This window comes from Dipodomys spectabilis, unplaced genomic scaffold (genome assembly GCF_019054845.1).
Source record: "Dipodomys spectabilis isolate Male_0828 unplaced genomic scaffold, ASM1905484v1 ptg000021l, whole genome shotgun sequence".
Lineage (NCBI taxonomy): Eukaryota > Metazoa > Chordata > Mammalia > Rodentia > Heteromyidae > Dipodomys > Dipodomys spectabilis.
Window position 1 is genome coordinate 1,553,432 of NW_024870698.1, and position 27,941 is coordinate 1,581,372.

The window sequence follows — 27,941 nt, forward strand, 5'->3', positions numbered from 1 at the left end:
AGAAATTCAGCATGCTAAACTTCCTGGTAAGCATGTTGAGAAAAATTTTCAACACAGGTTTTAGTTGTTTTTCTATGATTATTGAGAAATCCTTACTGGCATATTTAGATGAAGATCATGTGGCAAAAGGAAAAAGTATCCCCCACAGCTGCTGAAAATGTATTCTTCCAGGATGTTTAAATATGGTGAACAATTTTTGATCCTAAGACAGCCAATGCATTAAAAACGATACCTAGTGGCAACACATATCTTCGAATCTGTACTGTTGCAGAAACAATGTACTATTTGTACTTATTTAGAAACACTGCTTATTATTTAGTTGTAGTCTAGTATAAATTTTGTAATCCAGCTTGACGAAACCACTGATATAAGGAACTACACATCATTTACTTTATGTCAGATATGAATGACAAGATGCTTTTTCATGGAGATTTTTTTGTGGTTCTTAAATATAACCTTGCATTAAGATAGTTTAGGTGTTTGTACACAATTAGAAAGATGCACTGTTGATCAGTACACGTTAGAAGGGAGAAATTATAAAGGAATTACAAGTGATGTAACAGCCAGCATAACTGGGAGGCAAAAGCAGAGTCATTAAAAAAAATGCTAACCAGCAGCTAATAGTGCTGTACAGAACCATTGATTTATACATCCTGAAGCTTAGCATCTAGAGATCATTGTACAGGATCTCATGGACCTATTGAGAATTGCAGGAAAGCACCCTCTTCATGTTAAGGAAGATCTTAGTGGTTTCTGGTTTAATATTTTAAAATGTTATGTTCTAATAGTTTATATTATATTCAAATGTTATTGTAACATGTAATTCCTTTATAATATTTTGACCTTTGTTAAATATTACAATCAAGTTATTTCATTTTATGTTTGTTGAACATACATGTTCTGCTAGAGGCTAGAGACTCTTCTAGAGATTCTTAGGATACAAAAGTGGGAAAAAAAGAATCATTCCTTACCTGGAGTGCATATCCTAGCAAGGAGAGACAGACACAAACACAATAAACAGGCTTGTAACACTTTGAAGATAATAAGTGCTGCAGAAAGACCGGTAAGGAGGTCAGCAGTGCTTGTGTGCATCTGATCATACAAAATAATATTTTATCAAAATGAACTCCAGAAACGGAGGGCTTTTTTTTCTTTTTAGCTGCTTTTGTTTCCTTTATGTTGTTTGTTTGTTTATAAGTCCTTGGGAGTATATGGGGGGTGGCACAGAAATGGAGGGACAAAGGGTGAACAAATGCAACACTGCTACTCACTGGACACTGAACATGAGCCGCCAGCGCCCAGTAATAATTGTATTTGTTTGATGGTTAGCTTTGTCACTCTGCCACCCTTTTATGAATGCTCCATAAAAGCAAGGACTGACTCCATGATACCAAATAAGTGGGTATTTGATGTGCATTTGATGGAGCGCATGAATCCAAGACATCAGACTGCAGTCATTTTTCCAGAAATCATATGTGTGACAAACATGTTTATCTGTAAAATCAGATTTGGGGCTAGGGGTTTAGCACAACAGTAGGAAAAGCGATTGCCTAGTATGCACAAGGCCTAGTGATAGGTAAGTACATCATGTAGTGTGCAGCATTAGTTTGTCTTGAGTATGAGGTTCAGACAATTCTAAAGGGAGTGGGTTGTAATAAATCATGCCTACTTCATGTGCCTAGTCTTCTACATCTTCCTTTCAGCTTGTCTGTCACGTGACACAGCTGGCAGATCTGTCACTAGGGTTCTGTAGCTACCTCTCTACCTAGCAAAATCATGAACGAAATAAAACTTCTTTCCTTTGTAACTGACCTAAAATATGTTGTTAGAGCAACGTAGAATGAGGTAGTATAAGTGAGATTCAACATTTTTTTCAGAAAATAAACATTTTTCTTACTGTAGTTGAATTTTAAGACTTCTGAATACATATATATGTGTGTGAACCCATATTTCAGTGGATATCTTTTTTTTTTTTTTTGGGTCAGGTCGTGGGGCCTGAACTCTGGGCCTGGGCGTTGTCCCTAAGCTCTTCAGCTCAAGGCTAGAACTCTACCACTTGAGCCACAGCGCCACTTCCGGCTTTTTTCTTTTTGCTTATGTGGTGCTGAGGAATCGAACCCAGGGCCTCTGGCATGCAAGGCATGTGCTCTACCACTGAGCCACCTTCCCAGCCCTCAGTGGATATCTTTTGAAAAGTAAAATAAGTTTTAATGAAATCCAATATATCAGTTTGTTCTTTCATGCATTTAGCTTTTAGTGTTATTGTAACTAAGAAATCTCTCCCTATAAAAGTTTTTATACTTTAGGTTTAGGGTTGTAGCTCAGTGCAGGACATTTACTTGATATGTGCAGGGAACTGGTTTTGATCTCTCCTGCTTTTGTATCTTCAGATATTATGTTTTCTGTAAGGTATTTTTGCTGGATTACATGTGTTATGAGGATTTTCCTCAGTGTAGCTAGCTGTCCACCAAAAGTGAAAACAGATTATCCTTTTTCCTCAGTGAATTACTTTTGATATATATTTTTTTTTGGGGGGGGGGGTCTGGTCGTGGGTCCTGAGCTCTGGGCCTGGGCGCTGTCCCTCAGCTCTTCAGCTCAAGGCTAGCGCTGTACCACTTTAGCCACAGCACCACTTCCGGCTTTTTTCTTTTTGCTTATGTGGTGCTGAGGAATCAAACCCATGGCCTCATGCATGCAAGGCAAGTGCTCTACAACTGAGCCACCTTCCCAGCCCCTACTTTTGATATTTATTGAAAATAACATGTGGATCTAGTTGCTGACTTTTTTTTTTTACTGAGTTTATATGTCTACATACTAAAACATGCTTTATTGTCTCATTTTACAGTAAGTCTTTTAATTAGATAGTATAGGCTCTCCAACTTTGTTGTTTATTTTGGTGCTAGAATAAAAAATCTAGAATCTTAGATTTTCGTATAAAATTTAAAATGTGCCTTTTGATTTATATTATTTAGAAGCTTGGGTTTTTATTGGAATTACTCTGAATCTAAATATCATTTAAGGGAGAATTGATATTTTAACACTAATGAATCTTTGAAGCATGAATGTAGCGACTCTCCATGTAAGTAGATCTGTTCACCAACTCCTTTCCCCTTTCCAGTATTATTTCAAATTTAATTCTAGACCTAATTTCAATGGTAAATATTTATGTATATATCTCTAGTATTTCTAAATGATGTGCACTGTTACTATATTACAATATGTTATAACTAAAATTTTTTTTTTGGTCGGTCATGGGCCCTGAACTCTGGGCCTGGGTGCTGTCCCTCAGCTCTTCAGCTCAAGGCTACCACTTGAGCCACAGCACAACTTCCAGCTTTTTCTGCTTATATGGTGCTCAGGAATCGATCCCAGGGCCTTATGTACGCAAGGCAAGCACTTTACCACTGGGCCACCTTCCCAGCCCCTATAACTAAAATTTGACCATCCATTCCTATTAAGCTGTCTAGTAGTAAAAGTTCAAATTTGTCTGGTTGTATAAGTTTTTACATAATTAAGAAAAGTATCCAGAACATAAATTCCTAGAAACAGCATGTAGGGATATTGTTTAGAAATATGGAAACAAATTCTAGGAAAAAGATAGTTGAAAGAATTGAAAGTGCCTATCCCTGGAATGTGGACTTTGATGTAAGGAGAGGCTGGACAGAAGAATGTGGAGTTTGATTACAGAAACAAGAGACTCAGATAGTACAGTGCCCCCACCCTCCCTCCTTTATGTCAAGTGCTGTGGGGAAGTGAACTCTTTGCCGAAAGAACAAGGGATTTAGTCCTCCAGGAGGAAATCTGAACCCCAGTTCTCAAAACTGTCTTTGGGGTTCCCACATTTATCAGGAAGGGGTTGTAACCTCAGAAGTCAGTTAACTCCTTGAGTTTACTCATCTGCAAAACGAGGAGGGAATGTCAGTAAGTATTAGGCATGAATGATTGGTATATAGTACCAACTCAGTAAACATTAGTTTTTGTGGTTATTTCCTGAAAACAAAACTCACTCATTCCTGGGCCTTGGGAAAGACCAGATCTATCTAACATTGACAGAGGCCATGGTGTTATAATGGAGCCTTGCTTTGACATTCTCTCAGCTATCCTCAACCTCGCCTGTCCTCTGCGCCCCCTCTCCTCCCCACCTACCCAGGACTCTGCCAAGAGCACTTGTTCTGTCCCTGGAGTTGTCCAGGGACAGTTGTCAGTCTTAGAAGTGAAGGAGAGGGGACAGAAGGGGACAGATGGTGTTAGGGCAGGACTTGTACCCACTTCAGCCAGGAAAAGTGTCTCCAGAGAGGAGAGGAAGTGGGAGGAGTCCAGGAAGCACCACGCTGGAGAAACCAAAGTCCCTTCCATGGCTGCCTGGGCCTGGGAGCTGCTGCTCCAGCTGCTGCAGCTGCTCTCCGCTGGGGCCACAGCTGGGCGGTGGAGAGGGGAGGGCACCAGCCCGCATCTGCAGAGCATCTTCCTGGGCCGCTGCTCAGACTACAAGCTGCTGAACTCCGACACCCGGTGAGCCCCGGTGGGCTGGGGGGACCGGGAGGACGTGTGTCCTCACAGGAGGCAAGTTTTATGGGACAGACAGTCGCTGGAGGGATGTGGGTTTACAGGTGGGGAAGGAGCTGCACAGGTTCAGTTGCATTGCAGGTCTAGGTGTGTGTGTGTGTTGTGTGTGTGCGCGCGTGCGCACTTTCAGAAGCAATTTTGAAAGACAGCCCTTTGCCAGTCCACACCCGCATAGTTCCACCCACAGTGGAATTATCTATGTCAGACCTTGTCCCGTGGAACTCAGATCCTCTTCCCACAGGCCTTTAAGGTTTTCATCTTTCTTGCCCAGGCCATGTTTCTTACTGATTTTTCTTCTTCTCCTGGATTCCGTTCTATCCTATTTTTTTGCTTAGTGTTTTTTCTTGTGCTACTTTTTGTCGTGATGCATTTTAAGCAAGTGAATCAGAACAGAGAATAACATAGGAGCAACTGAGCTATTATCAGAAGCTGACAGAGGAGTAGGCTGTGGTTTTGAAAGTGGGCAAGGACCTCAGCAGTGAACGCGGGCACTGGTGGGCATACCCTCTGCCTCACTAAACAAGAAGCTCTGCCCAGCACCTGGTGCTCACTCGTAGGAGCCCAAGTCTTGCCTGCTGGCCTGGTCTCATCTTGTCCCAAGCCCCTGGTGGATCTGGATAATGGGCCCCAATCTGAATTGAATTAAGAAGGTCCGGGGGCCAACTCAGTGGTAAAACCCCTGCCTAGCATGGGTAAGGCCTTGGGTTCCATCCCCAGCATGGCAAGAGAAGCAAGACAAAATTAAACTCCCTGACAGGAAGAGGGAGAGCGAATGAGAGAATGGGAGAGAAAGACAGGGAGAGGGAGAGAAAGCGAGAAAGAAAGAGGAATGAGAGAGAAAGGACATAGAGAAACAGAAACTAAAAAAGCGCCTGAATTTCAAAGGCTATATGGTTTCTTAAATGTTGTCGCTTTGCAGCTTGATACCTCTTCTGTTTACCTTGTCAGTCTCAGACAAGGCTATATGACTTAGTTCTGAGAAATCTATGCAGCACTTTCTGACAGCAACTTCCTGTATCCTATTGCCAAATCCATACTTGAGCCATCACAGCTTGTTTTCTTGCTTTTGTAGGGATTGAACTCAGAGCCTGGGCACTGTCCCTGGGCTTCTTTTGCTTAAGATATCACTTCCGGCTTTTTCTGAACAGTTTTTTAGGAGAGATGAGTCTCAGACTTTCCGGAATGGGCTAGCTTCAAACTGTGATCCTCAGGTCTCAGCCTCCTGAGTAGCTAGGATTATAGGTGTGAGCCACCTGTATCGGGCAGCCTGAGCTTGTTTTCTACATCGTGTGTGTTTGTGTGTGTGTGTGTGTGTGTGTGTGTGTGTGTGTGTGATGATACTGGAGTTTGAACTCAAAACCTTCCCCTTGCAGGAGGTACTCAACCACTTGAATCATGCTTCAAGTCCTTTGGCTATACTTATTTTTTCGAGTAGGATTTTGTCTTTATGCCCAGATGGCCTGGACCATCATCTTTCTAGTTATACTTCCCATGTAGCTGGATAACAGGGACATGCCACCCAATTTCCATTTGTTGAGAAGGTGACTTGCTAGTGCTTTGCCCAGGCTGGCCTCAAACTTTGATCCTCCCAGGCTCCACTTCCTGAGTAGCTAGGATTACAGGTGTGAGCCATCGTGTCTAGCCTTTTCTAGTTCTATAGTAATGGAAATATGTCATGACACATCATGATGTTTCTTCTTTTTTTTCTTTTTTCTTTTGGACATATTTGCACAGGACCAAGAACTGCACGGCTATCTGGGAAGCCTTTCAAGTGGTGCTGCACAAAGATCCCTGCTCTGTGCTTCCCTCAGACTATGACCTTTTTATTAACCTTTCCTGGCACTCCATTCCCCGGGACAAGGTAACTGACTAAGCCACTTCAGATAAATCCTTACTCTTCCTCTGTGGAGGAAAATGATACCAGGCTGGGCATGAGGTCAGCTGCCCTACGCATCCCGCAGTGTTACTGAGACATCAAGCAGCAAATGCACCATGTGCATGTCGACCTGTCTGGTGGCAAGGCAGCTTTGTTTCTAATATTCCCTTGGATCTGCTGCCCAGATGTGACCTAAGTCAGCAGGTCTCTGTAGGAATCACTACAGGGAACTCAGGACATTGCCCGACCTTTGACACCAGGCCTCCAAATCTGACCAGTGTAATCTCTATTCCACTTGGTCTTATAGCTTGCATCTTGAGCAATTCACATGCCTTAAATGTTAGTACCCTCCCAGAACAACAAGCTCTCTTTTGGATGGATCTCAATATTATGTTTATTTACTCTCAGTTTCTTTAAGAAAGCTATGTCTATATTATATTTACATCCTAAGATGGAGTGAAAAGAAAATAAATGACTCAGAGGTTGAAGGGCCATAATTTGAGGCCAGGCTGAACAACATTAACAAGAGACTCTATTTGAATGGCAGAGGAGAGACAACCAAAGCCAAAAGACTGGGAGCCCGGCTCAAGTGGTGCAGTGCCTGCCTCGGAACTATACCACCCTGCTTTCAATCTCCAATGAAGAATAAAGAGAAAAGTTAAAAAAAATTAAAGGCTTGATGTAATTCTTCTTAAACTGATTTTTCCATGGTGTATTATAGTGAAAATCAAAGACATAATAGATTGAAAACAAGATTTCATGGTATATGTTGCATTCTATGTTGTCATTTAAAAATATAAGTTGCTGTCTTCCTGTTGAAAAAAAAACCAGGAAGCGTAGGTTCTGTTCTCTCTAGATTTGGTGGATTAGGCGCTGAACCCAGCACTTACCAGGCAGCTTTCTGTGCATCAGGCATTGTGCTAAAGGTTAAGAATACAATAGTGAGCCAGGCACTTGTGGCTCATGCTTATAATCCTAGCTACTCAGGAAACTGAGATCTGGGGATCATGGTTCAAAGCCAACCAGGACAAGAAAGTCTATAAGATTCTTACCTTCAATTAACCATCAAAAAGCCAGAAATGGACCTGTGACTCAAAGTGGTAGAGGACAAGCCTTGAGTACAAAAGCTCAGGGACGGGCTGGGATGTAGCTCAGTGGCAAAGCGCTTGCCTAGCAAGTGCAACGTCCTGGGTTCGATCCCCAGTACCAAAAAAGAAAAGACAAAAAAATACAGTTAAAAAAAAAAAAAAAAAAACCCAAACAACAAAAGCTCAGGGACAGTGCTCAGGCCCTGAGTTCAAGCCTTAGGACTGACAAATAAATAAAAAGTAAATAAAATAATGTAATATTGAAAAACAGCTCCGGGACACCTACCAGTCTAGATAGTGACTGGACTATAGAGGTTCTGGCTAGACAATATCATGGAATATTATCATATCTATTATTACATTAAACTGTCACTTACAGTAGAAATTATAAGGTATACCCTAAGAGTAATCTCATTTTCAGGCACTTTCTACTCTAAGAAGTCTGTTTGTCATTTCCTATCCACTCAAGCACAGAAAGCATTCAGTCTCAATTTTCAGGTATAGAAGATGAAAAGAGATTATATGCCTCCATCACAATCCCACAATCATCACACAACAGAGCCAGAATTCCAGCCCAGATGCCCTGATTTTTTTTTTTAATACAAGGATCTTACTCCTTTACATGCGTTTTATGCTACATGGAACACCTTGTGTTAACATAGACATAAGACCCTTAGACCGAAAAGAGGGAAGAGGGTAGCAACTTTGAACAAAAGTCAAAAGGAAAGTGCAGTCAGTCTGCAGCTGAGCGACGAGTTGCCTGTCTCATACGGACACTGTGCCTGAGGAATCTGCTCTTATTTTATATACTAATTTTTGTTTGGTTTTCCTTAGTCCCTGTTCTGGGAAAATAACCACCTCCTTGTCATGAGCTATTCAGAGAATGCCCGTCGCTTTATGCCCCTATGCGATGTGCTGTATGGCAGAGTTGGGGACTTCTTGAGCTGGTGTCGACAGGAAAATTCCTCTGGTAAGACCCTTATACACATCATGAGAAAAATATGAGCTTCACTTTCCTGTGCAGTTACCATCTGAGCTGTATCCTTTCATATGCCTTTACGTCATTTGCTCTATCCAAATCCTCAGCAGTACTGCAACAGTAGAAGTGATAGTAACAATGAAGGCAGTACATACCTTTTCCCAGACACTTGTTTATGTACTTTATATTTACTGATGTCTTTATGATCTACAATATCCAAGTGGGATCCTCCAATTATCCTTATTTTGACTAATAAGGAAACTGAGGCACAGAAAGATGAAAGAAGTCGCTTTGAAGTGTGTAAGTAGTTAGCTTCAGAGTCTCAGCGTGTAACTACAGAGCCTGAGCTCCCAATCCAGCTCAACTCTGCCTTTTAACCCTCGTTTTACAGATGAGGAAATTGAGGCCTGGGGCGCTGAATGACTTGTGTACATTGTACAGAATGTAGGATAACTATGGAGTTTAAATCAATGCTTCCTTGTCAGAGTCTTTAAAAGGAAATATGCGAATCTGTTTTTCTCTTAGAACCTGATTACCAATCCTGCCCCACATCAGAAGACTGTGAAAACAATCCTGTGGATTCCTTTTGGAAAAGAGCATCCATACAGGTAATCCTAGGATTAATGACTTGGGTGCCTGTGAAACCCATGAACTTAGAGGTTCAGAAATGGAAACCCAAGAGGTCATTACTTATATCTGTGAACCTCACTTTCTGCTTTTACAATATCCTGATTTGTTTTCCCTGGTCTGTAATGTTATCAGGATTTAAGGAGAGAAAATACTTTCTGTACTGCCTAGTACAGAAAAAGCATTAACAAATGTTAGCTATTGCTAAGGAATTGCACAATTGCTATTACTTCTATTTTACTAGGGTTGTATTTAGTCTTTCAAGTCAATCTGACCCTTTTGTTGCCTTGAAAAGTGGGGGAACTCTTCATTTCATGGAAGGCCACGGGATACTGGAGAATTAGATGTGGGTGTTAGACATGTCCACACACTAATAACCAGAGGAGAGGAGGTGAGAAAAGATGCAAATAAGCTAGAGACACAGAAATTGTGTCCTTAATGTAGATCTGCTCCCCAGAGAATATTGTCACTGGAGTAGATAAGCTGACAGTAGCTATGAAATGCCAGAGCTATAGTCTGTTTAAGGCTACAGCTTATGTTCTCTTTTTCTAGGGTTAGAATGAAGAGGGGTTGCAGGGTCCTGGTGGCTCATGCTTATAATCCTAACTACGCAGGAAGCTGAGATTTGAGGATGGAGGTTTGAACCTAGCCTGGGCAAGAAGCCATTAGACTTGTATCTCCAATTATCCACCAACAAACCAGAAGTGAAGCTAAGGCTCAAGTTGTAGGCTTGTTGTCTACAACTGAGGCCTGCACTTCCTGCCCCTTGAAGTTAGTTACAACGACTTACAGGAACCAATGACATATAATGGAAATGACGCATGTGGCCTGTGTGGCAAGGCCTTTAAAAACTGGCCATGACTTGTTGTCTTCCTTTTATTCTTTCCTGACAATCAGCAACTTTGTAAATGTGGAAATTTCTTCAGCTTGGGGCAAAGTAAGAACACACAACCAGCAAAAGCCAGGGGCCTGTGGTAAACGTTAGCATGAGCATTACATTGGTCTTCCTTGTTTGAAGCCGCCACTGTGATTTTAAGGCTGTGTGTCTTGGCAGCTTACCTAGTTTATTCCCTCGGATAGGATGTTGTATGCTTTGTATCATCTTCATAATGTTAGGTGTCAGACATGGAATTACTCGGCCTGAGTTTTCAACATTTGGAAGCAATTTGCTTCTCCAAATATAATCATCTTGTCTCCCTATTACCTATGTGAAATGCTAGACTTGCCCACATTGAGCATTGTTGATATAAAACCAAAACTCATTACCTAGCAGAAAAACGACATATCTCCTTTTACTCAAAATACTTTTTCTTCTTGCAGTATTCCAGGGATAGCTCTGGGGTGATCTACGTCATGTTGAACGGTTCTGAGCCATTGGGAGCCTATCCTACCAAAGGGTGAGAACTCCAGCACTTGTTACAGAATGTTTACTCAGTTGCTTTGAAGGAGGCTAAAGAGAACTGTGCTAATCCTCAATCTAATGTGTGCTTTTGTAAATACACATGAAGAAAATTAAACGATCTGGGGATTAAAGCTATGTCTACATAATTAAACCATTTATAGTGGATTGAATGCATGAACAAGTAACCTGAAAATAAAAGTATAGGAGCTAACAACTAAAATGGAAAAATATCCCATTACTTTAGGATTTAAAGAAATATCTTCTTAGGCTGGAGATTCTCTGACTATTAAAAGAAAAAATATATGTGTGTGGTTATATATATAAAATATATACACTATATATGTATATATATGTATATATATATATATATACATATATATATATATTTCTTCCCTGTCTCTCAGATTTTTTGCAGATTACGAAATTCCATACTTCCAGAAACATAAAATCACCCGATTTGAAGTCTGGGTCATGCATGAAATTGGAGGACCATATGTGTAAGTTGTGGTGCTATGGATGAGGGTAACTGTGCAAACATGCTTTTTTTATATCATATGATCGGTTTTGTGGAAATTCCAGCCTTCTCTGATGCTACCATGATTGTAGAGGCTACATTTTCTGGGAATACCAGTAGCTAGTCCTAAGCCCGGGGAGAAGAGCTTTTTTATTTGGCAAATTCTCAGCTAGAGAACACAGGGTTCCTTTCTAAGTGACAGGACAGCTTTGGATAGCTGTGGACATTGGTGAGAGCCAGTCTCCTTTTCTCGTTTTGTGAAACCAGAAAGCCCTCATCAGGGTTTTCATGATCAACCCAGAGACTCTCTGATAAAGACTTTATTCTCAGGGAGCCATCAGCCTCCACAGGGAGGTCTCAGATTCGTGGTCAAGGACTCTTGGAAGATGCATGTTTTCTAGGAGATCACTAGAGTTTATTTACAAATACAAGTGTGAGCTTGTGTTTTCTCACCAGTGAAGGGTACTTCTGGCACAAACTCAAGATACAAAAGCTAATCTACTTGGTTCATAGCCTATTGAAAACCAAGCAACCATGGAGGAACTTTGCTGCATGCTGGGCCTTGTTCTTAGGAACATGGTGCTACATGGAGAAGAGTTTTGCCAAAGCAAGTTGAGGATGTTCCATTGAATATGTGGATTCTAGAAGCTCTGTTTCTACTCTTCAGACTCTCCATATACTGGGCATTATTATTGCCTGTCTCTTGGGCAACAGATTGCAGTCAATTCGCAAGTTATTTATTACATGAGTTGTGTCATATGTCTCTTGAGCAGTTGCAGAAAATTGGCAAACCACTAATTACATAAGTTGTACCAACATCTCTGTTTCTCTTCCCAGAAGACAAATCCCCCTTATTGTTATATTTTTATGAGCAGTTCTTTATATAGAAGTTATCTTTGCTTGTTGTTTCAATTTTTTGGTTATAGAAAGTTGTCCTTTGAAGCTACCAGGATTAAAAATCTACAATTCATCAGTGTCTCTGCTCAACATTTCTGATAAAGTAGAGGTTCCAAAGGGTACCTCACTGTTACATTTGAACCACAAGTTAGAGTTGTTTGCAGGTCATGAGCTAAGAAAGTAGTGTCTTGGACTGTTCAGGTTTTAGAGGGAATACTTGGGGACTATAGTTAATAATGTTTTAATATAGTTAGTTCATAATATTTTATAGTTAATATTTTTTGTGCCAGTGAACTCGGGGACTGGGTGCTGTCACTGAGCTTTTGTGCTCAATGTTAGTGCTCTACCACTGGAGTCACTGCGCCACTTCTGGATTTGTTTTTTTTTTTCAATATAAAAGCCTCACATTCTAGATGTTGGTGGCTCATGCCTATAATCCTACTTACTCAGCAGGCTGAGATCTGAGGAGTACAGTTCAATGCTAGCCCAGGCAGGAAAGTCCATGAGACTCTTATTTCCAGCTAGCCACCCCAAACAAAAGTCAGTAGTGGAGCTATAGCTCAAGTAGTAGAGTGCTAGCCTTGAGCAGAAAAAGCCCAAGGAGAGCACCCAGGCCCTGAGTTCAAGGCCCAGAACCAGTGTACACACACACACACACACACATACACACAACACACACACACACACACACACACACACACACACACACACACACACACACACATCTCATGGGGTTTTTCCTGCCTGGGCTGGTTTTGAACTGCAGTACTCAGATCTCAGCCTCCTGAGTAGGTAAGGTTACGGTGTGAGCCACTGGCGCCCAGCTTGTGTTACAGATTATTGTTAAATGAGTATATTGTGGCTGTTCTTGTCATAAAATGAAACTCTGTGAGTTACTAGGTTTCTTAATCTCTTTCAATATAGTAACTAGTTTACCGCATTTACAAAATTAAACTGCCTCTTCAGCAGAAAGCAGAAGATAGCATAGTTAATATTGGTTATGTTTAGCATGACTTTGGCAGTCTTTACTAAACAAACTGTAAAACAATGGCCTCTGGGCTCTTTTCTGTGTCTAGGAGCATCTGTGTCAAAACTGTAAAATAAATAAATAAATCCTAAGCACTAAGCTTTCCCAGAGAAGGGCATTGTCTCAGGTCTAAAAAAAATGTTCTCAGTACTGTGTCCTCCTCATTCCTGTAATGCCGGTTGCTCATTTTCTCCTTCCACATTGCCTCTCTATCACTTTGGTGAGGAGGCTGTTTATCTTTCCACTCCATATAACCTGGGGCAGGACTCTGCCTTTTAGCCATGAATAACAGTGCTATGTCTACCATGGTACAAATCCTCTTTACTTAAGTCTGTCTATGGAAGGCAAGAATCAATATGGCTGAGAGTGTGAAAAAGACCACCCCTCCATCCTGCACCTAGAACTGCACATGAAGAGATTTAAAAACCTTGGTGCTAGAAAACCTTTTTTTTTTTCTCTTTTTTTTGGTACCAGCCATGGGGTTTGAACACAGGGCTTGGGTGCTATCCCTGAGCTTTTGTGCTCAAGGCTACTCTATCCTGTAAGCCACCTCAGGCTGTACTTTCTACTTTTGCCAGCTAATTGGAGATCACAGTCTCATAGATTTTCCTGCTCTGACTGGTTTCAAACCACGATCCCCAGATCTCAGCCACCCAAGTAGCTAGGATTTACAGAAGTGAGCCACTGCTGCCCCAGCCCCAGAAAACCTACTTTTAGGAATTTATGACAAGGATACAAGTAACTAAGAATGCATATGAAAATGAAGTTTCAATAGATGTTCTTGTAGTATCAATGGCTTTGAAACATATGAATCAACCTTCAAAGGAGGGAATTGTTGGTATGAGTTATGTATGGCCTGTTTACATAAGAAAGATACATATTCAGGGGGGGAGGGGGGAGGCTGGGAAGGGATGTGAAGGGTAAACAAAGGAGGAGGCTGCAATGCTTGGTAAGAAATGTACGCATTATCCTGCCCATGTAACTGTAACTCCTCTGTACAGTATGTTCACAAATAAAATTAAATTAAATTAAAAAAAAAAAAAGAAAGATACATATTCAGGACAGACATATACACACAGGGGTTTTAGACAGATATGGGTTACAACAAAAAGCCACCAATACATTTGGAATGATTTATAGGAACAGATAAATTTTAAAACTCTAGAACAGGATAGAGAAGTCCCCTTGTATCTGAAGGCTGCTACCTTTGGTGGGAGCTTGCAATTGTAAGCCGTAGCCAGCCCCGCTACATGGATTGTTTTTTTTCCCCTCTACACACACACCTATATTATACATAGCACTTTTAGGCAGATTTCCAGTGACAGTGATGAAATATCTAAGACAAACATCTTAAGGAGAAAAGGTTGCTTTAGGCTCTCTGTTTTAGAGCTTTCACTCTACATCTTTGACCACTTTGGCTCTGACCACGAGGCGAGGCAGAACTGTAAATGACAGGCATGTGGGTGTGGCTTCTTATCTCATGGCTGCCATACAGCAGAGACAGGTCTTAGGAAAGACATAGCACTATAAGGACATATCTCCAATCCCTTGGGGCTACTGCCTCAGCGAGGCCCCAACTCCTCAAGTTTCCAGTACTTCCCCAAATAGTACTGAGCTGGGAAACAAACTTTCAATATAGGAGTCTTTGTTTGATTGATTGTTTGTTTGTTTGAGAGGGGGCACATTATATCAAGACAGAGGCTCCAGTGAGATTGCAAAACCTTCTTTTCCTGTGGCCCTGCTATTTGCTGCCCACATGGCCTCTGTCTTGGCCTGGCTCCGCTCATTGCCTGTGGCTTTCCTTGTCCGACCTTCTACATTCTTGGCATTCCAATTTCCTTTAATGGTTAGTGTAGCCTAGGTTTCTCTTTCATAACATTGTATGGTTTCTTGAGGGCTTTCCACGGGGACTCCAATATTGCAACACATTGCTTGGCTTCCCTGATTTTTCTCTGAAATCTGATTGGAAGCCCCCATGACTCCATAAGTTGTATTTTGTGTGTCTGTAAAAACAGCATCTTGTGTATGATGCCTACAATGCTAATGTTTGCCATCACTTTTACTGTAAATCTTAGCAACTTTAGGTATGATTTCCCACCTCCTCTCTCTGTGCCATTGCTAGGGCTTAAAATCAAGCCCATATACCCTTGCTTGGCTTTTCACTCAAGGCTCGTGTTCTATCATTTGAGCTACACCTCCACTTAAATGGGGTTTGTTTTGTTTTTCTATTTTCCTTTCCTAAGGAAGTACTTCACAGCTTCTCTCTGGCATATCTAAACCTCCAACATTACTAGACTTGTGCTTTGGAGCCATTAAGTAAAATGAGAATTACTTGAAAAACAAGCGCTGGTTGATCTTATAAGAAAAATGGCTACTCAATGCCTCATGGACAGAAAAGTGTACACAGAGACAGTGGACAAGCAGGTGGTCCATATACTGTGTGACATAGAGAGGGCCACTAACAGTACTTACGCCCCCCTTCAGACTCCATTATAATGACATCATTCTTCATGCTGCTTGGAATACTGTACAATTTAAAATATATGGGGCTTTATTTCTGGAATTTTCCACTTGGTCAACCATGGTATCATGGTTGACCGATACCATAGTGAGCACAGATGTGTGTAACTGTCTGTGAAAAGGTTAGCAGCAGGCATCTCTAGGGATGTGAGATATGGGGTTATTTTTTTCCTTTAATTTATTCACATTTTCTAACATTTAAAAATGTATAATTTTATTGTTGTTTTTACAGTGGTGTACAGAGAATTTGCCGCATAGGAGTCTGGTTCTTTTTGGACAATGCCACGCCTTCCTTCCCTTTGCCCTGGTTTCCCCCTCCCATCCCTGCCCACAAGTTACACAGTTTGTTTTCCACGTAGGGGTATGCTGAATACCATGACTGTATGTATTCATCCTTCCTCCCTCCCTTTATGTGCCCCCACCCGCCTCCCAAAGAGCAAGAATACCAGCAGCGGCAGCAGCAGCAGCAACAAAAAGCCATGTTACAGCCAGGCACTAGCGGCTCATGCCTGTAATCCTAGCTACTTAGGAGGCTGAGATATGAGGGTTGCAGTTTGAAGCCAATCCTGGCAGGAAAGTCTAAGAGACTTTTTTTTTTTTTGGGGGGGGGGTTCGGTCATGGGGCCTGAACTCTGGGCCTGGGCACTGTCCTCCACTCTTCAGCTCAAGGCTAGCACTCTACTACTTGAGCCACAGCGCCACTTCTGGCTTTTTTCTTTTTTTGCTTATGTGGTGCTGAGGAATCAAACCCAGGGCCTCATGCATGCAAGGCAAGCGCTCTAGCACTGAACCATCTTCCCAGCCCTCTATGAGACTCTTATCTCCAACAAACTACTCAGAAAAGGTCTGAAGCAGCGCTGTGGCTCAAGTGGTAGAGTGCTAGCCTTGTGCCAAAGACAGCACCCAGGCCTTTTTCTTGTTAAAGCCTAAAGTGAATACACCTGGAGCTGAGCAAACGTCACAGTTTGCATACTGCTGTGTGATGCTAGGGGTTGTAACTGTACATTGTGGGCATCGAGCATCCCTGGCTCTCCCAGCTCCAGACGCAGGGTTGTGTCTCAGCAATCCTCCACTGCATTCTGCAGCACCTTTTGGACCAGGGACTCTGTCAGGTTCCCTTTGAGAGAAGAATATCCAGGGGTATACAATCAAGAGAAATTTTATTTTATTTTTTTTGTATATATTTTTTTTATATTGTTTTTTGCCGGTCGTGGGGCCTGAACTCTGGGCCTGGGCGCTGTCCCTCAGCTCTTCAGCTCAAGGCTAGCGCTCTACCACTGGAGCCACAGCACCACTTCCGGCTTTTTCTGTTTATGTGGTGCTGAGGAATCGAACTCAGGGCCTCATGCTTGCAAGGCAAGCGCTCTACCACTGAGCTACCTTCCCAGCCCCAGTCAAGAGAAATTTTAGTTAACTTTGAACAACATCCTCCTCCTTTAACTTCTCACCACCTCCTCTTTCTTCTCCTCCACATCTGTTCCTTTTGTTGATTTTTAAAAAAAATATGTTTGTTTGTTTTATGTTTTAGGGAATTCTGTGGAGAGGGCAGTGTGAAAATCCTGGAAGACAGACTGAAGGCCATGGGATTCAAGTACAGCTGTATTAACGATTACCTGTAGGTGGCGCTACATATGACCAGTGCCGAATAAAAGGCACAATGGTGACTTTACAGGGGCTTGGAAGGGTTTTGTTGGTATCAGCTCTAAAGGCCATGGGGTTGTGTTTTCTGAATTATCCCTGGACATCCAGAAGATTGGCTCAGGGTGTAGCCTGGGTCCCTGCTTTCAGACGCCATTATAATGCCAGTGAAAGGATGCTCTCTGAATTGTATAATTTGCCCACACCCACTTTCCTCTTCTCATTGCTCTGAATATAACCAGAGGCTAGGGGCTATGGCTTCTGCAATTGTATTCTGTAGGAATCTTGCCTGTGAAAGGTGAGGAGGTGGGCAGGTGAGATTTTTACAGCTAGGTGAACCTTGAGCCAGTGAGAATGGCTGCCATGTATTACGTGCATGGAAACCCAGCACTTTTATACTTACACCTGGGCATCATTCCAGGGCAGTACTGCTTCTGGCACACTGAAGTAAGCTCGACTCTGACCCTGATGGAGTTGTAAGCCTGACCCTGGACTCAGACTTTCTGCCCCTGCTCCTCTCTGCCAGTTCAGGGGCTGGAGTGTGACATTGCATGGACTCAGTGGCTTTCTTGGACACTTAGAGATGTGTCAGCATGGCAATGACCAGTCTTCTTGCCAACGTCCAATACCATTCTGTGCCCTCTGCCTTCTGTAAAGCTGCATGCACTATGTAACTCTACCAAGCCAGGCCCAGTCTCCTGAAACTGGCATGTCTTCTCACCTTCCCAAGAGAAGTCACCCCTATAACAGCAGTGTTGTTATCTGTGTTATTTTGCCCATGTATTATTACTAAACCTGCAAGAAGCTCAAAGGCTAGGTTATTTATCACCACATTTTAAACCAAATCAAAGCAAATTGCATTTTCTACAAGTCTGACCTATGCACAGGAAAAAAGTGCACTAACTTAAGTATGCAGTTGGATGAATGTTAACAAATGCAAGGCACTGCAGCTCTCAGATAATGCAGAACATAACCAATGTCTCCCTAGACCTCACTCTGGGTCACCTCTCTGTAGAAACCTTGGTCTGTCCCTGTAGTGACAACTCTCTAAAGACTTATGATGTCTTAGGTTCATTTTGTCTGTCTTGAAGCTTTTGTAGATATTCCTGTTTGATGGTTGAGTCAGAAAACTCAACTCTAGGTGGCCTAAGGATGATAGTTAGGAGCAGAACATCATATGGTCTTGAAGCATGTCTTTCCTTCCTTGTATGTACCAAGCTCCAACTTCCTGAATCAAAGTATTGAGTTTTAGCAGATTTTTTTGGGTTGACTTTATTTTTGTACGTGTGTGATGGTTTAGGGGGTGGAACTCAGGGCTTTGTGGTTGCTAGATAAGTGCTTTGCCACTTGAGCCACACTTCCAACCCAGCAGATTTTTTTAAACAAATGATTCTTACTCTGAAACAACTCAATGTTGGAGAAAAATTGTGCCTAAAAGAACTCCAGAGTTACCACCTTGAAGGAACTCCCTCTAAGTGGCTATCCTTTAAGTCACAAGGTGAAGTGATAGTAGCCAGGTTGGAGTCCAGGGTCTCTTTCTGCCTTGGAGTTGCCCTGAATCTCAACCTGTGTTTCTTCCTCTCTGGCTGACAGTGTTTCCTTCTCAGCTGGCTGTGGACTCTCCTCTTCCTGGCCTGACAATTCACCCTGGTTCTCATTCCTTTTAGTTTTTAGTTGTTATGGTAAAGATGATACACAGTGGGATTAGTTACACAATGTGTACATTGCTTTCAGAACAGTGTCATCCCTTCCTCATTTTCTCCCAATTTTCCCCTCCCTATCCCCTCCCTACAAGTTGTGTAGTTCACTTTCAACATAGTGTCTAGTGAGTATCACTGCTGCATTTGTTCACCCTTTGTCCCTCCATTTCTGTCCTCCTTACCTTCCCCCAAACAGATAAACTTACATACACAAGATATAGAAATCAAAAACAGTGACAACGGAGGGAGGAAAAGCAAAATAACAAAAAGCCTCTTGTTTCCATTTCTTGGAGTTCATTTTGATGAATACCATTTTATAGGATCATATGCACATAGCTATTGAGTCCTTCTGATCCTCTCCTAAGACTATCCTCCTTTGGTCTTACTGTGTGAATGCCCAGAGTCCTGTATAATTGATCGTGTCCCGTTGTATTTTATCTTTTACTGTCCAGTATGTTTGGTTCTCATCACAGGCTGAATTAAGGAGTTTGTTTGTGGTATTTAAATTCTTGTTCTTATTATTTCATTATTATTTTTAAAATTGCTTCTGGGAAACAGAGAAGATATAACAAAAGGCAAAGGGCTAAAGTTTAACAAACCAAACTCCAACCAGATATGAACAAGAAATTCTTGCCCCTCAAAATTCAGGCAGCATTGCCCTCTCTACTGTATTAATTGAGCTGCCCAGGAATACAGAGACCAGAAAGTTCTGAATCTCATGGAAGAAAGAATTCAAGGACAGACATGGAGGAGATTTAAGCAGGAGCAGATTTATTGATTCAGATGCAAGTAAAGCTTAAGTGCTCTCTCCAGACAGCTTTTATTAGGGGCCTGAGGAAATAGTCTTCTGTCTAGGAAAGCTGGGTTAATTCATCATTAACTCCTGGAAACTGAGTTATTGATCATCAGCTCCTCCCATAGGTCAGGTGGAGATATTCTAGGCCTTGGGTGGTTAGAATCAGACTCATTCTCCATGGGCGCAGATCAGCCTGCCCCTGCTGTGTGTGAAGTCATTCCCTGAACATCAGCAGTTCAGGATTGGTTCCTTATCCACACCCACGTCATCACTTACAGCCATGAGGTTTTCTGATTCCCTACTTAATTTCTGAATCAGAAAGCTCTCTCCAGGATGCTGTCCTCGGTGCAGCCTTTTCACAGTTGCCCTTGCCTCTTGGTTGTTTTCCGCTAATACTGTATTGAACCCGACTCAGTGAAAACTCACCCATTTAGGGCACATAAAATAGTAAGGACTCTCATATACACATATCTGAGAGTACACCTGTAGGCCTTCTACTCATGAAGCTGAGGCAGGAAGAGTGCTTGAGCTCAGTGTGAGAGATCTCCCTGCCAACGGCGTGTACGTAATAGAGAAGGTGAACCCAAGGGGTCAGCACGCAGCACGCTGCTGAGTGTCAGGATTTCCTGGCTGTTCATCTGAGTCCTGTCCAGCTATTCTGCCACAGAGCTCCTGTCTGGCTGGCCCTTCCATCAAGACCTGTGTGCTACGGCCTCCTGCTACCATCTCCACTGCTGCTCTCCCTTCATTCCTGGCTGGCTTGGAACTTCAAATCTTTCTCTTTGATCAGAGTAGTTGAGCCTTTTTGGCTGAATCTTGAACAGTGGGAACTGTGTATTTCAAGTCCAGTCTTTGGCTCAAAGGATTTATCAAGAAGCTTTTCCAAAGTCGTATGTGTAAGCCGAGGAAGCTCAGGGTCTTAGCCAGCCTTCAAGGTTCAAGTGCAGCCTTCCAACTGACTGCTTTGAGAACTTGAAGAGGTTGCTGTGGCCAGAACTCTGTATGTAAATCGGAGCTGAAAATAGTATCGATTCCATTTGGTTGTTGTAAGATTAAAGGACCTGCTTGTGCAGATTACACAATCAAGTTTCTTAGTACACAGTAAATGTTCAATAAATGGTAGCTAATTTTTTTAAAAATTTATGTTTGGTAGCTAAGATTTTTAAATGAATAGTGTGTATGTTAGGACAGACACTTTCTATTTCCATGACTTTTCAGGCACATCATAAATGTTTGATAGGATGGACGCCATTTAAGTAACACCTTGATTTTTTTTTTTTTTTGTAGACCAGTGAAGCTCTTAAAGTGTGTAGATCACAGCACTCACCCCGACTGTGCCTTAAATTCGTAAGTAAATATCTTAACTCAAATCCCTTTTTTTCCCAAGATCCTTAGAATTATAGAACACTGGTGAATTGCAATATGACTGAATAACAGCACTAAAGAGTAGCTGCACAGTAGAGTTACTTCTTCTGCCCTGCTCCCCTGCAGACTTGAACTGGGGGTTGGTGCAAGTGTCTGGACATGTGTGAGCCACATCCCAGGTCTGGGAGCAGAGGTGGCCCCATGCCATTATTTACTTCTGCAGTACTTGTTTCAGTGGAAATCCTAGGAGAAATGCAGAGGAAGACTTTTTAACATTTATTTCCAAATCCTCATTTGAATTTTTATTACGCTTTTTGAAAAGTTTACATATATATGTGTATGTATATAAAGAGAGAGATATATGTATGTATCATCAGACAAAATTCAAAATTATGAAAGAGTCAAGGGAGGCTGCAATCTCTCTTCTGCTTTTCTGAGTCATTCTATTCTCCTACCTTGAGGTTTCTAGTTTCTTGTGTATTCTTCCAAAGTGTGTGTGCCAAGAAGACTATAACCACAGGTATGTGATTACACTCACTGTTCCCCTATGCTAGTCATAATAAACAGTAATAGACCACCAGGCACTGGTAGCCCACACCTATAATCCTAGCCTCACTCAGGCTGAGATTTGAGGATAGATCATGGTTCAAAGCCAGCCCAGGCAGGAAAATCCGTGATACACTTATCTCCAATTAACCACCAGAAAACCAGAGTGGAGCTATGGCTCAAAGTGGTAGAGCACTAGCCTTGAGTGAGAGGTCAGGGGCAGCCCCAAAGCCCTGAGTTCAAGCCCCACGACTGACAAAAATTAATTAATTTAATAGCAATCTACGTAGGATTTTCTGTTTTTTGTTTTTTTCTTTTACTTAACAACATGTCCTCAAGCTAGTTCCATATGTTTGTTAAAATAACTTTTATCAGTTGAGTGCTGGGTGGCTCAAGTCTAAGATCCTAGCTACTCAGGAGGCTGACAATTAAGGATCAAGGTTTGAAGCCATCCAAGGCAGGAAAGTTTGTGAGGCTCTTATCTCCAGTTAATTACCACAAATCTGGAAGTGGAAATGTGGCTCAAGTGGTTAGGAAAGTTTGTGAGACTCTTATCTCCAGTTAATTACCACAAATCTGGAAGTGGAAATGTGGCTCAAGTGGTAGAATGTCAACCTTGAATGAAAAAGGCAAGTGAGAATGCAAGGTCTCAAGCTCAAACCTATAACACACACACACACACACACACACACACACACACACACACACACACACCAATACTGGCACCAAAATGAATAAATACATAAACTGTATTGTATATACTTGAAGCTAACAGCATGATGCTATAAGACATATGTAGGTACTAAAATGGCTGTGTTAGTGACACAGGTTAACACCTACCATTTCACAAAGTTACATTTTGTAACAAGAACAGCTAAAACCGACTCAATGAAAACCTGTAGTACCAACAGTTTTACTAACTATAGTCCTTGCATTGCATATCAGACCTCTATACTTGTTTCTTCTATACACCTGCTTTCTTAATATCCCTGGGCTGCACCTGCCCAGTTCCTTTCCCAACTCCTGCCATAACAACCACAGTTTCATTCTCTATTGCTGCAGCACTATTCACAATAGACATAGACACAACCTATAACACACACACACACACACACACACACACACACACACACCCCTACTGCTCAGAAAACTTAGATCCAGACTTCTTACATGGATTTCTAGGTTTTTCACATTCTTTCCACACATATCACCTGGAAACTTCCATCTCAGGCTAGTTTTTTTTTTTTTTTTCTGTTGGTCGTGGGGCTTGAACTCTGGGCTTGGGCACTGTCCCTCAGCTCTTCAGCTCAGGGCAAGCGCTCTACCACTTGAGCCACAGTGCCACTTCCGGTTTTCTGGTAGTTTATTGGAGATAAGAGTATCACGGACTTTCCTGCCCAGGTTGGCTTTGAACCTTAATCCTCAGATCTCAGCCTCCTGAGTAGCTAGGATTACAGGTGAGCCACTGGCGCCCGGCTCAGGCTAGTTTTGATCCACTTCCCTAGAGAGCTCATGTGCTTTTCCTCCACATATAACTGTGGGTACTCATCCCTGGCCAAGGTAAGAGTGCTGTACTTGCAGTCAGATGATGTCAGATGACCTGAGCCTGTCAGCTTTCTTACCCTCAAAGCTTCCAAGAGGCCACCCTGGATTCTATATTCTAAATGATACCTGCACATAGGGTTCATGCCTGTCAGCCTAGATACTGCGGTGGGGGGGGAGGGGGTGCTGAGGATCTAGGGTGATTGCAGTTTGTGGCCAGCCCAGTCAAAATGGTGGCCAAACCTCATTTCAGTCAATGGAAAGATAGTTAGGTGTGGTGACACTCCCACATCATTCCAGCTACCCAGGAAGTACAAATAAGTGAATTGTGGTCTAGGTTGGACCAGGAAAAAAGTGAGACCTTGTTCAGGCCAGAGTAGGGGCAGGAAGTGGATAGAATGAATAAAATAAAAAACTGGAGGCATGGTTCAAGTGGTAGAGTGCCTGCCTAGCAAGTACAAAGGCCCTGAGTTCAAACTCCAGGAATGACAAAGACTGTTACAGCCTCAATCTTATAACTCTGACTCTTCAAAAACCAGCTGCTCCATTTTTCTTTTTGTCTTTTCTTTTTTGGTACTGGGGATCGAACCCAGGATGTTGCAGTTGCTAGGCAAGCATTTTGCCACTGAGCTACATCCCAGCCCAATGAGCTACATCGCAGCCCAATGAGCTACATCCCAGCCCAATGAGCTACATCGCAGCCCAATGAGCTACATCCCAGCCCTCCATTTTTCTGTTTCATGTAGAGTTCATCATCTTTCCACTTACGACGTTTTGTCTCTCATCTGTCAAAACATAAGCTTGTGGAGGGCAGGAGTTCTTTTGTTCATGAATAAATGTATCCCAAGGATGTAGACTAGAACTTTCAGCCTGCTGGACAACTTTGGAATGAGTGAGTGAATAAATACTTGGGTGGACGAATGAATGGATGGATGGATATATGACTGACGTCTACACCAGGAAGGCATAGATTTGAGCTAACCATGTTGAAAGGGCCTAGGCAGCTGAAAGGAATGACAAGTGTTCATCAGAGGCCGCTGGGTAGTTCCCTGGGTAAACTCTACATTTGGATGACTAAGAAGAGAACCCACCTGCAGATCTACAGCTCAGTTAGAGGAAGAAAAGGAACGAGGTATGTCAAGGATTGAAGAGGATGGACTCTCTAGGGACCCTGGAACCCCTGGGGCCTGGGTAGGTTGGTGGTAGAGCACTGTTCAAGTTCTAGGACCACACAGGGCTGTGAGTTTTACTCTTGTCTCCTGAACTAGACTGGACATTCCACAGACACAGATCACGTGGCCCTCCTTTTTGTTAAAACCCACCACCCCCTCCCCCACCATGCTCCCATTCCTGAAGTAGGCAGACAGGCCACTGTGACAGCTTCCATGCTTTGGGTCAGCATCCCCCTGCAGGGCAGGCAGGAATTTCTATTCGCAGGTGTTTTGGAGCACTTTGAATCAGTCGGCTTCCAGCCAGCACTCTGAAGCCATCATCTCATTGTATTCCAACCACATTCCTGGAAAGCAGACAACCTGATCCTCTCCAGCGATTAGAGAGATCTAGGTGTTGGGACTGGAGAGAGGCCAAGGGCGCACCGGGTCTGCCTCCGTGGGAAGGTTTCTTCCCAGCCTCAAGGCGGGTGGAGGGCTCACCACAGCAGACAAGCAAGGAGGCTGGGGTCTTTGCCCTTCCTTCAATGATTGCCACTAGGTATGCTCTTCACAGTTTTGTCCATTACCCCCGAAAGCCAGGAATAAAACCCTCTTTATCTCTGCCAATTTTCTCTACTTTTGTTGCCTCGGCAGGAACTTGACTAATTTTTTAAAAAAACATTCTAGCAATGAATACTGGTGGTAATCTGTAAAAGAGAAACCACAGATAGCAAACACACCAAGTTATTTAATGACTATGAACTCAAAAGCCTACCATTTCTACCTCACATTCTTTGAGGTATCTTGAAAAAATAGCAGAAAGGCATTTGTAAAGAAGTTATTCAATATGTGGTAAAGCTGTGCTTTGGGAATCCAATTGGAGGGCATATAGGCATATAATCAGAATTATAAAAATACTCATAATCTCTGCCCTAGGTTAGACTTAGGGTACTTTTGGTATCCTAGTTGAAAGAAATGACTAAATATGAAGCTTTAGCTTCTATGATTAATCATATTTACTAATCATTCTTTCTAATACTGTGTGATTAGAGGCTGGACAGAAACATCCACTGGGAATGAAGGCACACTTAGTGAACAGAACAGCACTTAGCCAGCAAAGACAGTAGGAAGGAATATCCTCTCAAGTAATCTAAGTCAATCAAACAATCCTATGTTCATATGGGTTATAATATTGACCAAAATTTCAGTAGACTGGTAATTACAAGTTGAATGATGTTACAAGGAAACAGTCGGTGAGGGTCCAGGACAATCATCAGATCTCTGATCTTGCTTTGGTGTTTCTCAGCAAGGCCACCTCCATGTGACCACCTGCCTGCTCTTGTTTAGCAATAGTAGGGTAAAGGATTTTGAATCTGTAACCATTTAGAATCTGGGGACCTGAAATGAGTAAGAACCGAATCAGAAGTGCAATAATAGACAGCATCCAGCAGGAGGAGCCTTTGCCCAAAGAAGAAGGGGCTACCACAGTTCTCAGTCTTTTTTGTTTGTTTTCTTTCTTAAAACATAATTGGGAATTGAACCCAGGGCCTTGCCCTAACTAGGCAATCTCTCTGCCACTTGGGGTATGCTGACCCCATCCTTTTTATTTTATTTTGTTTTTGAGATGGGGGCGTGCTAACATTGAACAGACTGACTTTGAACTCATGATCCTCTTTCCTTTGACTGTCACGTAATTGAGATTTCCTAACCTTAAGTCAGGTATTTTAATAACCAAACCACTAATCTAGAGGAATAGGATGTATTTCCAAGCCAATGGTGAAACCGAAGATGGTTTCATAACCCTTTCCCAGCATCTTTTTGTCCAGAAAGCTTTTTCTTCATCAGTTATATTCTGGTTATATCAGGGTCATCAAGAAGGAAGTTGGGCTGTGTGCTGATGACTCATGCCTGTAATCCTAGCTACTCAGGAGGCTGATATTTGAAGATCAAGGTTCAAAGCTAGCCTGGACAGGAAAGTCCATGAGACTCTTATTTCCAATAAACTACTCAGAAAAAGCTGGAAGTAGCACTGTGGCTCAAGAGGTAAATCACAAGCCTTGAGTAAAAGAAGCTCAAGAACAGTGCCAAGGCCCTGAGTTCAAGCCCCAGGACTGGCACAATAAACAAACAAACAAGGAACTTGGCACTATTCATACCAAAGACTTCATGCACAAGGACGTATGAATTAAATCCATGTGTTCAGTATGAAAGTATGTCTAAGTTAGAATGTTAGTATGTACTTACATAAAATGTGTGTGTGTCTATGTGCGTAGGTATGTTTTGCTTTTTTGAAATGAGAGCTCATATTTTCAATTGTAATTCTCACTGGAAAGTGGAAGTGGAGAGACTAAGCAACTTTTCCTTTCCACAGTATAACTTCTTGTCATAGTTACAGTTTTTATGGTGTGTATGTATAGTTTTGAAAGTAGATATCATACACCAATACTGACATTTCTCTATTTTCCTTTCTTTTTCTTTTTAGGGCAGCGGCACCGACCCAAAGGAAGATCTCTTCTCTTTATACAGAGCAGAGCGTCAGCCTCATCATGCCTCTGTTGGTGGCTCTGGCTTCAGTGGCTCAAATGTAACTAGAAGCTCCACTCTGCTGTTCTGACAGCCAACAGCCCCACACCTTCCCTTGGGAAATAGCCCTCTTGTATGTAAGCTAAGTGATGCAGTTGTCTAAACACATTTCCTTCTGGGAAAAATGGGATCCTGAGATGGAATTCCAATGGCCTTCATCCTCTGGATTCTGGAAACAAGACATTAATCTAGTCCTGCTTAGAATGAATCTTCTGCATTAGAGTTAGGTCTTGCCAAGGGCTAATCACAGTGAAAATGGAGTACAGGAACTGCTCCGTATCCTCCCTGGTGAGTCCATACATTTCTCAAAACTCTTACTAGTGTCATTGAAAGGAATAAATCTCACGATTAACAAGGTGTCTCCAGAGAACATTTATCATATAGGAAATTATCAATGATAGGTATAATAAGATACATAACTGCTTACCATGTGATCCCACTGTCTGGAATACAATACACCTATAATGACTTGTATCGTGAGTGTGTGTTTGAATACACTGAAAATGAATGAAAGGAAATAAATCAAAAGGCTGGGTACTGTGCTCATCAGTGACTCTAGTGTGGACTTTGGTGTATTTCCAACATTTTCTGCAGTGAGAATAAATTACTTCTATAGCCAGAAAAAGACACACACACACACACACACACACACCCTACAACCATAGATGGGCAGAAATGTGAACTGATAAAAGCGAAGTCGAAGCTAGTCTTAGACACGTTGGTTCTCTATATTCTTTGTCTAACCCACATCAGGAACAGGTGGCCAGGTACAAAAGCTCCCTGATTCTGATGCCAGAGACCAGCAAATGGCAGGGAAGCTCTTGACCTTCCTGGAGACTTCTAGAATTCTCTATGGAGAATTCTAGGCACAGTTCTGCTCGTGGCAAAAGGCTCCCTATTGGAAACACCAAATTTAGAGTTGCATCTTTCTGATATAATTCTAGAGTTGTATCTGCTCCAAATCTGATTGAGGCCCACCTAAAAATATGCCACTACTCAATTTTTGTGGACGCTAAGCAAATATTTACCATAAAGCTGAAAAATCTCACCTTTTAGTGATCATTGTATTCAACCAGTATGTCCAATTCAACGTCCTGATTATCTAGAGAACTGCTCAGACTCTA

General features: G+C 42.2%; 1 protein-coding gene across 1 annotated transcript; it reads left to right on the forward strand.

The window, feature by feature from the left end:
- Window positions 1–4,280: 4,280 nt before the first annotated feature.
- Bst1 (bone marrow stromal cell antigen 1) lies at window positions 4,281–27,370 on the forward strand. Its single transcript, XM_042674741.1, has 9 exons — window positions 4,281–4,512; window positions 6,301–6,427; window positions 8,365–8,500; window positions 9,035–9,117; window positions 10,457–10,533; window positions 10,943–11,035; window positions 17,025–17,111; window positions 20,918–20,977; window positions 26,717–27,370. The coding sequence occupies exons 1-9, from the start codon at window positions 4,355–4,357 to the stop codon at window positions 26,820–26,822; spliced, it is 927 nt and encodes a 308-aa protein (XP_042530675.1). The 5' UTR covers window positions 4,281–4,354; the 3' UTR covers window positions 26,823–27,370.
- Window positions 27,371–27,941: the final 571 nt, after the last annotated feature.

What these genes read in the sequence shown, in the direction of transcription:
- Bst1 (XM_042674741.1), top strand. Translation starts at nt 4,355, where the DNA reads ATGGCTGCCTGGGCCTGGGAGCTGCTGCTCCAGCTGCTGCAGCTGCTC. An exon ending in GAAATTGGAGGACCATATGT is followed by an intron (nt 11,036 to 17,024) that starts GTAAGTTGTGGT and finishes TTTATGTTTTAG; the next exon opens with GGAATTCTGTGGAGAGGGCA. An exon ending in AGCTGTATTAACGATTACCT is followed by an intron (nt 17,112 to 20,917) that starts GTAGGTGGCGCT and finishes TTTTTTTTGTAG; the next exon opens with ACCAGTGAAGCTCTTAAAGT.